At 36.8% G+C, this 12550-nt stretch overlaps 1 protein-coding gene and 1 long non-coding RNA gene across 2 annotated transcripts in view; one reads left to right on the plus strand and one right to left on the minus strand.

Annotated features, from left to right (window-relative positions):
• Positions 1 to 12550, plus strand: part of LOC136826041 (uncharacterized) — an 855957-nt gene that overhangs the window by 651481 nt on the left and 191926 nt on the right. The gene's annotated exons all lie outside the window — the stretch shown is intronic.
• Positions 1 to 12550, minus strand: part of LOC136826037 (uncharacterized) — a 233280-nt gene that overhangs the window by 42072 nt on the left and 178658 nt on the right. The window contains exons 3-4 of the mRNA XM_067082909.1: positions 4772 to 4898; positions 3240 to 3475 (exon numbers count right to left, since the gene is read on the minus strand). Coding sequence (XP_066939010.1) covers positions 3240 to 3475; positions 4772 to 4898 — 363 coding nt within the window. The remainder of the gene's footprint in view (positions 1 to 3239; positions 3476 to 4771; positions 4899 to 12550) is intronic.

A 12550-nucleotide genomic window follows, 5' to 3' on the forward strand; every position in this document is an offset into this window, starting at 1 on the left:
GTGATAGAGGCCATGTGAAAAGCATAGAGGATGGCATGTTAGACGGGAGGAAGTAGGGAAGACTTAGAAAGCCATTGTGGTAGATAGTTTGAGCGAGGAATTGGAAAGGTCGAGCATTATTATCCAAGACTCACGAGGGTATACAAGTATACAGGATACAGGTTGAGTGACTAGTGTGTGTGTGTTTAGGGAAGTTTACAGGAAAGGGAATTCATCCACGATGATGCAATTCAAGTATGAATGTGTTAGTGAACGTTGTTTTGTTTTATCTCTAGAGCCTTTTGTACAGGAAACGATTTCATGTTGAAAAACACACCAACACACACAAACACCATATATACAGTATATATATATATATATATATATATATATATATATATATATATATATATATATATATATATATATATATATATGTATATATATATATATATATATATATATATATATATATATATATATATATATATATATATATATATATATATATATATATATATATATATAATCAACACAATCACGTAGGAAACAGAAAGAAATTTCTGTGAGTCGGAAATTTATTTCTGTTCCACACGTCACTGTGTGTTGATTACAGTATTTGTATCTTATTCACTCAAAAGGATAATTCGAATGAAATGCTGTCAGCTGGGTCATTGCTTAGTCAGGAAGTTGGAGAAAACACGCTGGTATGCAAGCAGTTAGCTTGCCCAGGTAATTCCTTGTGTGCAGTGGCGCTCAGGTTCCAACCTTTTTTATGACTTGTATGGCCTAGTGGACAGCGCCCTTGCCTCTTAATTAAAAGATCTGGGTTCGATCATGATGTGAGTAAGAAATTTATTCATATATATATATATATATATATATATATATATATATATATATATATATATATATATATATATATATATATATATATATATATGTATATATATATATATATATATATATATATATATATATATATATATATATATATATATATATATTATATATTATATAATATATATGTGTGTGTGTGCGTGTATTACTTAGAAGCTTCAGTAACAGATGCAACGTGTGGAAGTTGCTTTGGTGATACTGAGGTTATCAAGAGCACTTCCCCCAAGCACTCCCGTAAAGCGGCCTTTCCTCATCCCCCGGGCCTCGAACACACACGCGCGCAATCAGACGCACATCGCTGCAAGCTCCGTTATAGATCAGTTTTTAGATAGTCTGTTTAATTAACTGCGTGCTCCTGACAGCTCATTAGACTAGTGGCTTTGGTAAAAAAAAAAAAAAGTCGCATCATAAAATGAAACGAAGTCTCTAATGTAGTGATTGCTTCCGACGTCAAAAATTGAAAAATTCTGAAAAATTCCTGTATAATGAAGAGCCGGAATGAAGTCAAAAAGTAAAATTTTTCACTTGACATATGTGACCGTGAAGGGTCGAGTTACCAGAGAGGATTTTTGTAAGCGGATCACTGGTCAGGATTGATGGATTGCTTTATTCATCCGGCATCGTAACGTTGGTGGGGAATTTCGATTCGCAAAAATATTCAAAAGTGGCGACTGACTGACTGACTGACTATCTCCCGCTCACCGCCATCATGGAAATTCATGCAAATGAGACAAACATTCACTTGATTTATTTTCGTCAAAGCGAAGCTTTTATCAGAGAGATCGCTTCTAATCACCGCTGAATTTGCTGTATAGATTTCGTGTTATGTCGCCTGACGATTCCAAAATGAATGAGAGCTCCTGATGCCCTCCTGCTTCACGGAAAAAAAAAGGAGAATGAAAAAGAAAAAACTAAATAGCGAAACTTTCAGGTTCAAAGCAACTTACTTCCCTACTGTCCCCTGTCCTCCGCCCACTTTAATTTTATGCAGATCCATTAGGTACAAGTTAAAGATACGAACTTCGCTGATATCTCTCATGGCATTTTAATGATATAGTTAGTTTCCGTAAACAAGAACACGACAGAAACGTTAGTGCATTTATTGGTTCTTTGAGCCAGTGAACAAATCGGATGTTTCGCTTTCCAGAGGTTAACAAAATGCGTATAATCCAGCGATAAACAAAAGAATCGTGATCCTAAACAAGGATTGGCGTAGGCTGCGTCTAAAGAAAACGTAAGCATGTTATTTGTGGTAAATTGCTATTTGGGAAAGCGGCTCTGGACGCACGGCCACCGAAAATCCTCCACAGGCTGAGGAGAGGAAATCATGTGCCTCTCGAGTTTCGAGGTTTTCCAAATGTTATTCTTTTGGTCACGTCATTTGGGAGAGTTCCCGGTGCAGTTTTCCTACGTTTTAAATGTTTCAGCGAAGTACCTTTCCTTTGTTGACGTTTAATCCTGATTAATCATAATTTGAGCTGTCGTGCACTGCGTAGTTCCTCTAAGGCTGAGCATAACTCCCCCACCCCCAGCCCCCGCCAGAAAGGCCACTTCTTCCCGGTACTTAAATTCCTCTCTCTCTTCCAAAATGCAGTCACTTGTTACGAGCCATGATGATTTCGTTTCCTTATCAAAATTATGATGATTTACTTTTGTTACCGATATCTGCGGTGATGTTGATTAGGGTCGCAGTTTCAAGGAATCCAGCACCCTCCAAAAGGTTCCTTTTTCACCACCCTCCCGAAATCTGATTCATTGTTGGCAGTCGCGAAGTACACCTTTCGTTAATGTTGTGAAAACCCACACAACGTTTACGTAATCTTGCTATAAAATTACAAACAAATATACAGAAAACCTAACTAAAAGTATAAAACCTTCCTGGGAGAGATAATGACAATAATCATGATTATATGGGAGAAAAACTCTCTTATCACAAGAGTTCATAAAAAAGGGTCCACAATAACATGAATGTTAAAGTCCCGTGTAAAATTTATAAAAGCTTTCGAACTATGGTCTGGGTTCATCTTCAGTCACAATGAAGAATTTAACATGAATTGTACAGAGGTAAACATAAAAATCAAAATGAAAAGTCACTGAAGATTGTTGACACCGGTGGTTAGCTCCCAAACAGACTAGGTGATGAGGAACAGGGCAGTTATGCTAAGTAGGTGATTTCCTCTCCTCTATTAATATTCCACGAGCCTTAAACAATTCAATATTATTGTGGACCCTTTAGAACAATCATGATTATTATGATGATGATTTCGATTATTGAAAAAAGAACCATTATAATCTTCTTTGGACTTTGCATTGCAGTGTGAAGCATCGCAACTCAAAGGCAGGATAGCGGCCTGACTCACCCCAGACGATCATGGTGGCCGATCGAGTGTCCTCATCCTCGAAGGTACTGACGGTGCAGGAGTAGCGTCCTGAGAGCTGAGGATGGGCTCTAGGGATGTAGATAGCGCGGTGCTTCTCCCAAGGGCCTCCCTTCACCTGGTAGGTCGTGTTGACGTATCCGCTGAGGACTCCCAACACCTGCGGGGAGCGAGTGGGAGGGATCCATTGGTAGACCAGGTGCACGCCGTCGATGTACCTGCGGGATTGATTGATTGATTGTCCGTTGGGGATTCAGGGTTAATAAGACTCTTGGCTGTTCAATGTGGTAGTTGGAGAGGGATTCGCTCAATGAATTCTTTTCCTGTCTTCAGCGATGTCTGTCCTTTTTTTGGTGCTACTTTGGCTTGTTCTTATCTAGGCGTCACCTAGTCCAAGGTGCTAGTACTAAACATGGCGGAAGCTCCTTGGGACGCCGTGTTTAGCACTAGCCCTTCGGGGATCAAAGTATTGTATACACACATTTCTATAATGTGTGGTCGACAAATATTATATTAATAAACGATATTTTCGTGCGGCCGTCTACTTTACATATGCCATACGGTGTTTAGTACTAAAATCTCGGAGTAGGTGACGCCTAGTTAACAAGCCAAAACAAGAACCCTTTTTTTCAATTGTTATTTGTGGGAGTTGAATGAATACTATTATTTATTGATACATTTTAAACGAATAATTTCATTAGTCTTGATTTGACATGTAACTTACACGATCCGAATGATTTCCGTTGAAAGAAGTAAATTACCTTAAACTAATGTGACAATCAGCGTATAATGCGTATATGATTTTCAATGGAGATTTTTTCCTTTTATATTTAATAACATTTTTTATTGTATGCTTGAGGTTTATGGATACACAAGATTAGCCATGTGTTAAAATTCATAAGAAATAACATGTAAATTTGACAACTGGTGGTATAAATATGTTAATGAAATCGGGATATTTGTTCACGCTGAAATGCATATACCTTTTTTAATATTCAAGTGGTGAATAATTACAGGACATTTCTCCTGTTGCGAGTTGATTAATTTAGATCCAAGCTGACACAGAATAGAATAATTGCAAAGTAAAAGAGTTCTGAATTGAGAGGCCAATAAAGTAATGTTGCTCAAAAACTAACCACGTAATACAGTACGCTAAGATTAGTTTATACTGTGAAATTAAATTAAAATTGATATATATAACTTTACTGTGATGAGCGGTAACACTGCACATATCAATTGTAATCTGTTGATGAGTGAGAAATGATCAACTTCCTAGCGCTGTAATACCAGTTAAAAATTAATTTCAAGCACGATTTAAAAAAATAGATTAATAAAAGTATTAATTAAAATTCATACTTTCTTGATGAGTAGGTTACTGAAAGGGAAATCTCTATTTTGAATGTTCACTCAAACAAAACAAAAACGCGTGAACATGTAAACCACCTGTTTGTGCACAAAAACATTGTATAAGTAAAATTAGAAAGACGTCAGGCCTCCCAAATCTTTTGACTTACCACTTGACGACCAGGCCAGACCTCTCCCACTCACGCACTCGGTAGTTGCAGTCAAGGATGACCTCTGAGTCTGCTTTGACCACCTCTGGAACTGTCAGACTCAAGATGGTCACACTCTGCCCGTATCCTGTGAAAACAAGGAGAGAGTTGCGGTTAATTTTTGGATTCGGAATTACTCCATGTCCCCTTTCGTTTCGATTTCTGTTGGATGAGAAGGTAGGTCTCATTTCCCGAAAAATCTTTGGGGCTTGGGGTAGTTACCCTTATCACAAAAGACTTGCTCAGAACCGGAAGGTCGGCAGACTTTGCCTCCCCTAGAAAGTGTCATAGAAGAACTCCAGTTAATGCATTATTTTTCAACACCGTTTCACCTAACTGCAGTGCATTTCGTTCACTAATGTACAAGAATTCATCTATAGCATGAATAGCTTTATTATCGTTCACAAAATTGTGACATTGTAGGTGGACAGCTCAGAGTCACAGTTGACATTTCAGTCACTGCCAAGTTTGCTGTGTAGCCTGGAACAGGGCTCCCTGGAGCAACATGCCAGCTAGCAGCTTTCGACTTTGTTTCACCTAAATTTCTGTTTTCGAATGGCGCCGTACCGATTCATAAAGCTCCCCATTAATGGTATAACCCTTTCCCAGATGGTCTACAGTATCTTGACACCACTCTAAGCATCCTAAACACAGTTTCAGAGCATTGAACCCGTGTCTCATCCTAAGTTATTAAAATTCCTTAGAAATTGTCTGGATCTGCAAGGAAACGAACCAGGTCTGTGTTACAAGTTTCCACTTTGGTCATCCCGTTTCTTATGTAACCATGCATGGTACTTATCTCGTTGGTAGCTCGCGTATGCTCTAGCTGTCAGACAGGAGAGATTGAACCTTGGTTTCTCTTGTTTTTTGGAAAGTCAAAATTCTGTCATTATAAAAAACCGAATGAATGGCATCCACTTGTTGGTGGTTGTTTTTGGAGACCCCAGGTGGGTTGGGAAATGGAGTCTTCACCGAATGTGTTGACTATTAAATTCCTCTGAGGTTTATAGCGTTCTTTCTCAGACAGTTACAGCGATCCTTACTTTGTCTACTTCGAGATATTACTTCCACCCTGTAAGAAAGGGGAGAACAAAAAGATACTTCTTTACCATCTCTTAACATTTTTCTTTTTTCTTCGTTTGAGGTTTTATTAACCAGTGCTCTCTCTCTCTCTCTCTCTCTCTCTCTCTCTCTCTCTCTCTCTCTCTCTCTCTCTCTCTCTCTCTCTCTCATATATGTATATGTGTATATATATTGTATATATATGTATTTATATATTATATATATGCTGTATATATATACTGTATATATGTATAATTATATTATATATATATATACCTATATATACACACACACACACACATATATATATATATATATATATATATATATATATATATATATATATATATATATATATATATATATATATATATATATATACATATATATATATATATATATATATATATATATATATATATATATATATATATATATATATATATATATATATATATATATAATATATATATATATATATATATATATATATATTTATACATATTACGTACATATATATAATTACATACCTATGTATACATATATATATACACATACACACACATACACACAATAAAGGCAGGGGAAGCACACCAACAGGTCAAGAAAGTCATATTTATTCGGTTGCAACGTTTCGAAGCCAACTAGCTGGCCTCATTATCAAGCTACAAAGTAATAATACCTAATTAGTACAATAAAGTTAATTGACAAATATTAAAATACACAACGTAAGTTACAATAAAACAAACACAGCTAAAAACATGAATAAGGACCAACCGCAGAAGGAGGACTGACCAAGAACCTGAAAAAACGTAAACAGTTCACAAGAAAGATTCTTTAAACTGTTTTCGTTCCATGCCATCCTATTTCTCACGTTTCCAGATTACCTTTTATTTCAATCTTCCTTTTGTTCACGATACAACCTTTCATAAAGAACTCCAAGCTTTAATATCCAATCATCTCCCTGCCATGAAAATTAAAATTATATCCACAAACCCACTGAATATCGGTAGCCTTTTCAGATTCACAGACGTTTGGATCCATTAATGACCCTGTGTGCTATTTATAAGTTTACTTGTCCTCGATGTAATCGAGGAACCTATATAGGATCGACACATTGGTTACTTAAGGTCCGAATCGACAGTCATAGAGCTGTCAGCTGTAGAACTGGCACTAAGCTTTCAAATCCCGAATTTTCCAACATAAGGGATCATGGCGATAAATGCAAGTGTTCCATTCAGTACAAAGACACTTAAATTTTGGGCAGAGCCTCCAACCATAAGCTTTTAACAGTTAATGAATAATTTTTTATTAAAAAACTGGTTCCCACACTGAACACCCATGCCACGTCTACACCTCTTCATCTCTCGTGAACTGTTTAGGTTTTTTTTTTTATTATGGCGGTCGCTGAAACTAGAGCAGTCTAGCGTCTTTGTGACTGGAAGTTACCAAACGACTACAGCTTTACACCTCATTTTAGTTGACAAAATAAATAATACTTAGTCAAGAGGTTTTGTGTGTTGTGGATGTACTACGGCTGAAAAGAGATATGATAGCTGACGTATTCAGTGACTGAAACACGGTAAAAGAAGTCATTCTGGACTGGGAATGACAGAGACGATGAGGCAGAGATTAAGAGAAGAGCATCTTTTCTGGTGCCATGAGACAAACGTGATGATATATAAACGTTATAGTTTGTGAAGCGATGTGAATGATTTTTTAATTCGGTGTAACCAGTGAGTAGTTCTGAAGACAAATGCCTGTTGCCCAGTTGTGGAAAAATAAGAATGATAGGGACCTGTTTCTGGGAGTCTGAATGTGTCTAGCTAGCTCTGGAGATGGTAAAAGATACTTTTGCTGAGGGTAAAGACAGACAGCCGCTGTGGCCCAAACTCAACTAGTGTATGAAAGGGAGAGAGCCCAAACTCAAATCATGTATGATAGGGAGAGAACCCAAACTCAAATTATGTATGATAGGGAGAGAACCCAAACTCAAAGTATGTATGATAGGGAGAGAACCCAAATTCAAATTATGTATGATAGGGAGAGAACAGAAACTGTGTATGATAGGGAGAGACCCCAAACTTAAATTACGTATGATAGGGAGAGAACCCAAACTCAAATTACGTATGATAGGGAGAGAACCCAAACTCAAATTATGTATGATAGGGAGAGACCCCAAACTCAGATTACATATGATACGGAGAGAACCCAAACTCAAATTAAGTACGATACAGAGAGAACCCAAACTTAAATTATGTATGATATGGAGAGAACCCAAACTCAAATTATGTATGATAGGGAGAGAACCCTAACTTAAATTATGTATGATAGGGAGAGAACCCAAACTCAAATTATGTATGATAGGGACAAACCCAAACTCAAATTATGTATGATAGGGAGAGAACCCAAACTCAAATTACGTATGACAGGGAGAGAACCCAAACTCAAACTGTGTATGATAGGGAGAGAACCCAAACTCAAATTGTGTATGACAGGGAGAGAACCCAAACTTAAATTATGTATGATAGGGAGAGAACCCAAACTCAAATTATGTATGATAGGGAGAGAACCCAACCTCAAATTATGTATGATAGGGAGAGAACCCAAACTCAAATTATGTATGATATGGAGAGAACCCAAACTCAAATTATGTATGATAGAGAACCCAAACTCAAATCATGTATGATAGGGAGAACCCAAACTCAAATCATGCATGATAGGGAGAGAACCCAAACTCAAATCATGTATGATAGGGAGAACCCAAACTCAAATCATGTATGATAGGGAGGGAACCCAAACTCAAATCATGTATGATAGGGAGAGAACCCAAACTCAAATTGTGTATGATAGGGAGAGAACCCAAACTTAAATTATGTATGATAGGGAGAGAACCCAAACTCAAATCATGTATGATAGGGGGAGAACCCAAACTCAAATAATGTATGATAGGGAGAGAACCCAAACTCAAATTATGTATGATAGGGAGAGAACCCAAACTCAAATTATGTATGATAGGGAGAGAACCCAAACTCAAATTATGTATGATAGGGAGAGAACCCAAACTCAAATTATGTATGATAGGGAGAGAACCCAAACTCAAATTATGTATGACAGAGAGAGAACCCAACTCAAATCATGTATGATAGGGAGAGAACCCAAACTCAAATCATGTATGATAGGGAGAGAACCCAAACTCAGATTACGTAGTGATAGGGCGAAAGGTGGTGGTATTATTAGTTTGTAATTCGTCTGCTAATCATTTCATGTTCTAAGTTATTGTAAAGTGAATCAATTTGCACATCTGTAGCATTCAAAAACATTTTTCTTTTGAAATGATGCCGTATCAGTAGGTTTCCTAATCCTTATTTTCAGATTTTATCTCCAAATCTTTCGCATAACTCCCTTATCTTTTATTCCCCCTTCACTACGTCTTTTAAACCATTTAGGTGGATGAATATGCAAAGGTTACATGAAACCTTTGCGCATGAAGCAATACATTACCAGCACTTATTGGCTGAAGTGATTGCTACTTGGGGAGGCATCTCGTAGTCTGTGATGCCCCTCAGTAATCTAAATAATTGTACTCTTGGCTTATTTGAAATGGAGTAGTTGGTTATTTTGGTTAAAATTAGGAATTCTATAAATTTTTAGTGGCCTATAACAAGGCTGCAATACTTTTCGTAATTTGAAAGAGTATTGACATTTTCTGAAACTATTGGAAGCGCGAGTATTTCCTGATGTTTATTAAGAAAGACTATAAATTCTGCGTCCTCACGACAAAAAAAAAAAAAAAAAATGACTTCCGACAGCCTGCCCTTTGTTAATGGATATCTAGTCCTATGAAAAAAAGATTGTTAGTAAAAAATATAAACAAAATTATTAAGCTTTTTTTTCCACTAAAAAGATATTTTCAGTAAAAGTGAAAACGTGAGCTGAAATCTGGTATGGACAACTGAAGATTTAATTCCACCGTATTTCCGTACAAGGGCTGTTTCGAAAGGGTTCAGGTCTGAAGGAAACAGCTTCAGTGCAGAAGGATTTTTTTTAGTGTAAAGAAGTCTTTGGTGGAATAGGATGTCAGTAGACCCATGTCTTTTATTGGTAAGAGAGAGTCTCAACTCCTCTCTGGAAATTTCGTTTGAATAACAGCCATTATAACTGTAAAAAAAAATATGATGTAAAGGAAGGAAGTAATTTTTTTGACAGGTATATATTGTGATACATTGCTGTTTATCTTCCTTGTACACGATCAAGCTTTTACTCTATCCAGAAAGTCGAGCTTGTTTCGGGCCAGGAATAAAAAAAAAAAGGCTATAATGGTGTCAGGGGATTTCTGCAGTTAATCTGGGGATTATTTTCATATCGTGCCATTTGCTGACGCCTTTTTATTCGTTTATATTTCTTGTATTCTCGCAGTTCAAATCGGATTAGAGGATTTGATGACGCCATCTCACTGTTAAGTGCATGGAAGATTTTGCGGCTCTCTTTTTGTAGTGAAGCAAAGTGCGGTCAGGAATTAATTTCCATTCTATGCTTTGAGCTTTAATTATTCACTCCTTCTGCTGTAGAATTTATTTTTCACATCGATCACCTTAGACGTACAGTTAAGGTTAATGTTTTTCTCTCCCCCGTAGGAGGGTAGCGGTGCCGTCAGTGCACCTCACGTGGTGGGCTGTAGGCATTACTTAGGTTCTTTACAGCGTCCCTTCGGCCCCTACCTGCAGCCCCTTTTATTCCTTTTACTTTACCTCTGTTCATATTCTCTTTCTTCCATCTTACTTTCAACCCTCTCCTAGCAGTGCATTCTTAGTGCAACTGCGAGGTTTTCCTCCTGCTACACCTTCAGAACCTTTCTGCTCTCAATTTCTGTTTCAGCGCTGAATGACCTCATAGGTCCCAGCGCTTGGCATTTGGCCTAAATTATATATTCTGTTCTAATATTTCCTTGTCGTGTGCGGTGAACGTAAATAATTAAATAAATTATGTGACGGCAAGAACAAAGTTTATTTCTTATTTCTTCTGATATTTCAGCTAACTCGCATCAGTCATCACCATTCGATAGAACAGTGACAAAACATGGCGCTATATTTCTCTGAAATCTTTGAGTCTTTCTAGACCACTTAAAGGCTCAGGCCGCAGCCAACATAGTGAACATGACATTTTCGTTAAAACAAGCTTCCCTTCCCCTGTATGACTGGAAACCCAAGAGCATTTAGCAGTTATACTGTGTTTCTAGACCATAACCTTGGTGTCATCGCAAATAAGACTTTACAAGACAATTATTTTTTCCTCCAGGAAGTGACAAATAGATTCTCTCGGCAGGTGTTCATGTTAAGTAAATGAGCAAAGCTTATGGATACAAACTGGCGAAGCCAAAATTGGAATAATCTTTAATAACTTTTATTCATCTATCGAATGTTTCCCCTTTTAGAAAACGGGATCTTTTTCTGCTTAAATGGTCCCGGGTATGAAAAAAGCCATCGACTGTGGAGAGGATGAACAGAATATAAATATTTGCTCACTTTTTCATCCAGTGGTTCTACCATAAGTAAAGGTCAACAGAAGCAGCCGAAGTATATATTTTTTCAACCCGCTGCTTTAAAAACTATTCTTTCCATTTGCGTGATTTACTTCTTTCTTTTATTGGTTAATGATTGCAGTTGCATATCTACCGGTGGGTTTATTTACACTCTATACGATTTTGTTCATTTGATCATTTGTTGAAGAGGAGAGACGTGACTCTTTCGAGAAAGACAATATACGATTTTTATTTTGGTTCTAAAAGATTAGCGGAATCAGGAGTGATTATTTTCTCCCTGAAGTTATTCTCGCACAAATCAATTGAGAATTTCTTTCCACATTTAACTCTTAAGTGACCGTGATGCTTCATATTATGAAATTCAATTGACAGGAACAAAAATTCTAAAGAGAAATTCAACTCGAGTTTCTGTGAGGGATTGAGATTTTGTACTTTATTCCGTTATAGTGATAATAGATTTAAAATTAATTATATATTAGACATATACAGTAAACCTCCTGGCCAATAGTCTGACTAACAATACTGAGTGAATCTTAGCTTCCTAGAAAAAAAAGGAAAATAAAACAACCTGGTCTGATATACCAGCCTTATTTTGCGAAGTGAGTTAATAAATTTGCGGCGTGCTTTAGTACAAGCCCGTTGGGGATTACAGTAAAAACACAAACAAAAGACTGTAAATATCATCAAGATAATGACCCCCAAGAAATATTAGACCTAGATAAAGACCATCGAAAACCCGTAGGGGTCACTATCTAGGAAAGATCCCTAGATTTTGAATACAAACGCTATAAAAAAAAGTTATTATTAGAATTCTAAGCAAAATTTCGATTGCTTACTATTGTTAGCTTTGCGGGAGGAATTGGAACAATGAAATCTATCAAAAATTGCCAGCAGCTTTGAACATTATTTTCAGTTGCTGTTAAATCCCAAGAAACAAAAGGGTTAAAGATGTCTGTAGCGATAGCTATCAGGTAATCTTCTTCTTGATTCCTGAAGACTGGATGCAAACACATTTTTTCTCAAATGAATCGTTATTATGAACTCTGAAGACATTCATTCATCTTTGACAAGACAACATCTATCAGATTTATCTTTGGACGAGCAATGAAATTGAGTGCAATTCAGAACCAAGGTAA

Source organism: Macrobrachium rosenbergii, chromosome 40 (genome assembly GCF_040412425.1).
Source record: "Macrobrachium rosenbergii isolate ZJJX-2024 chromosome 40, ASM4041242v1, whole genome shotgun sequence".
In the NCBI taxonomy this organism is placed as follows: Eukaryota; Metazoa; Arthropoda; class Malacostraca; order Decapoda; family Palaemonidae; genus Macrobrachium; species Macrobrachium rosenbergii.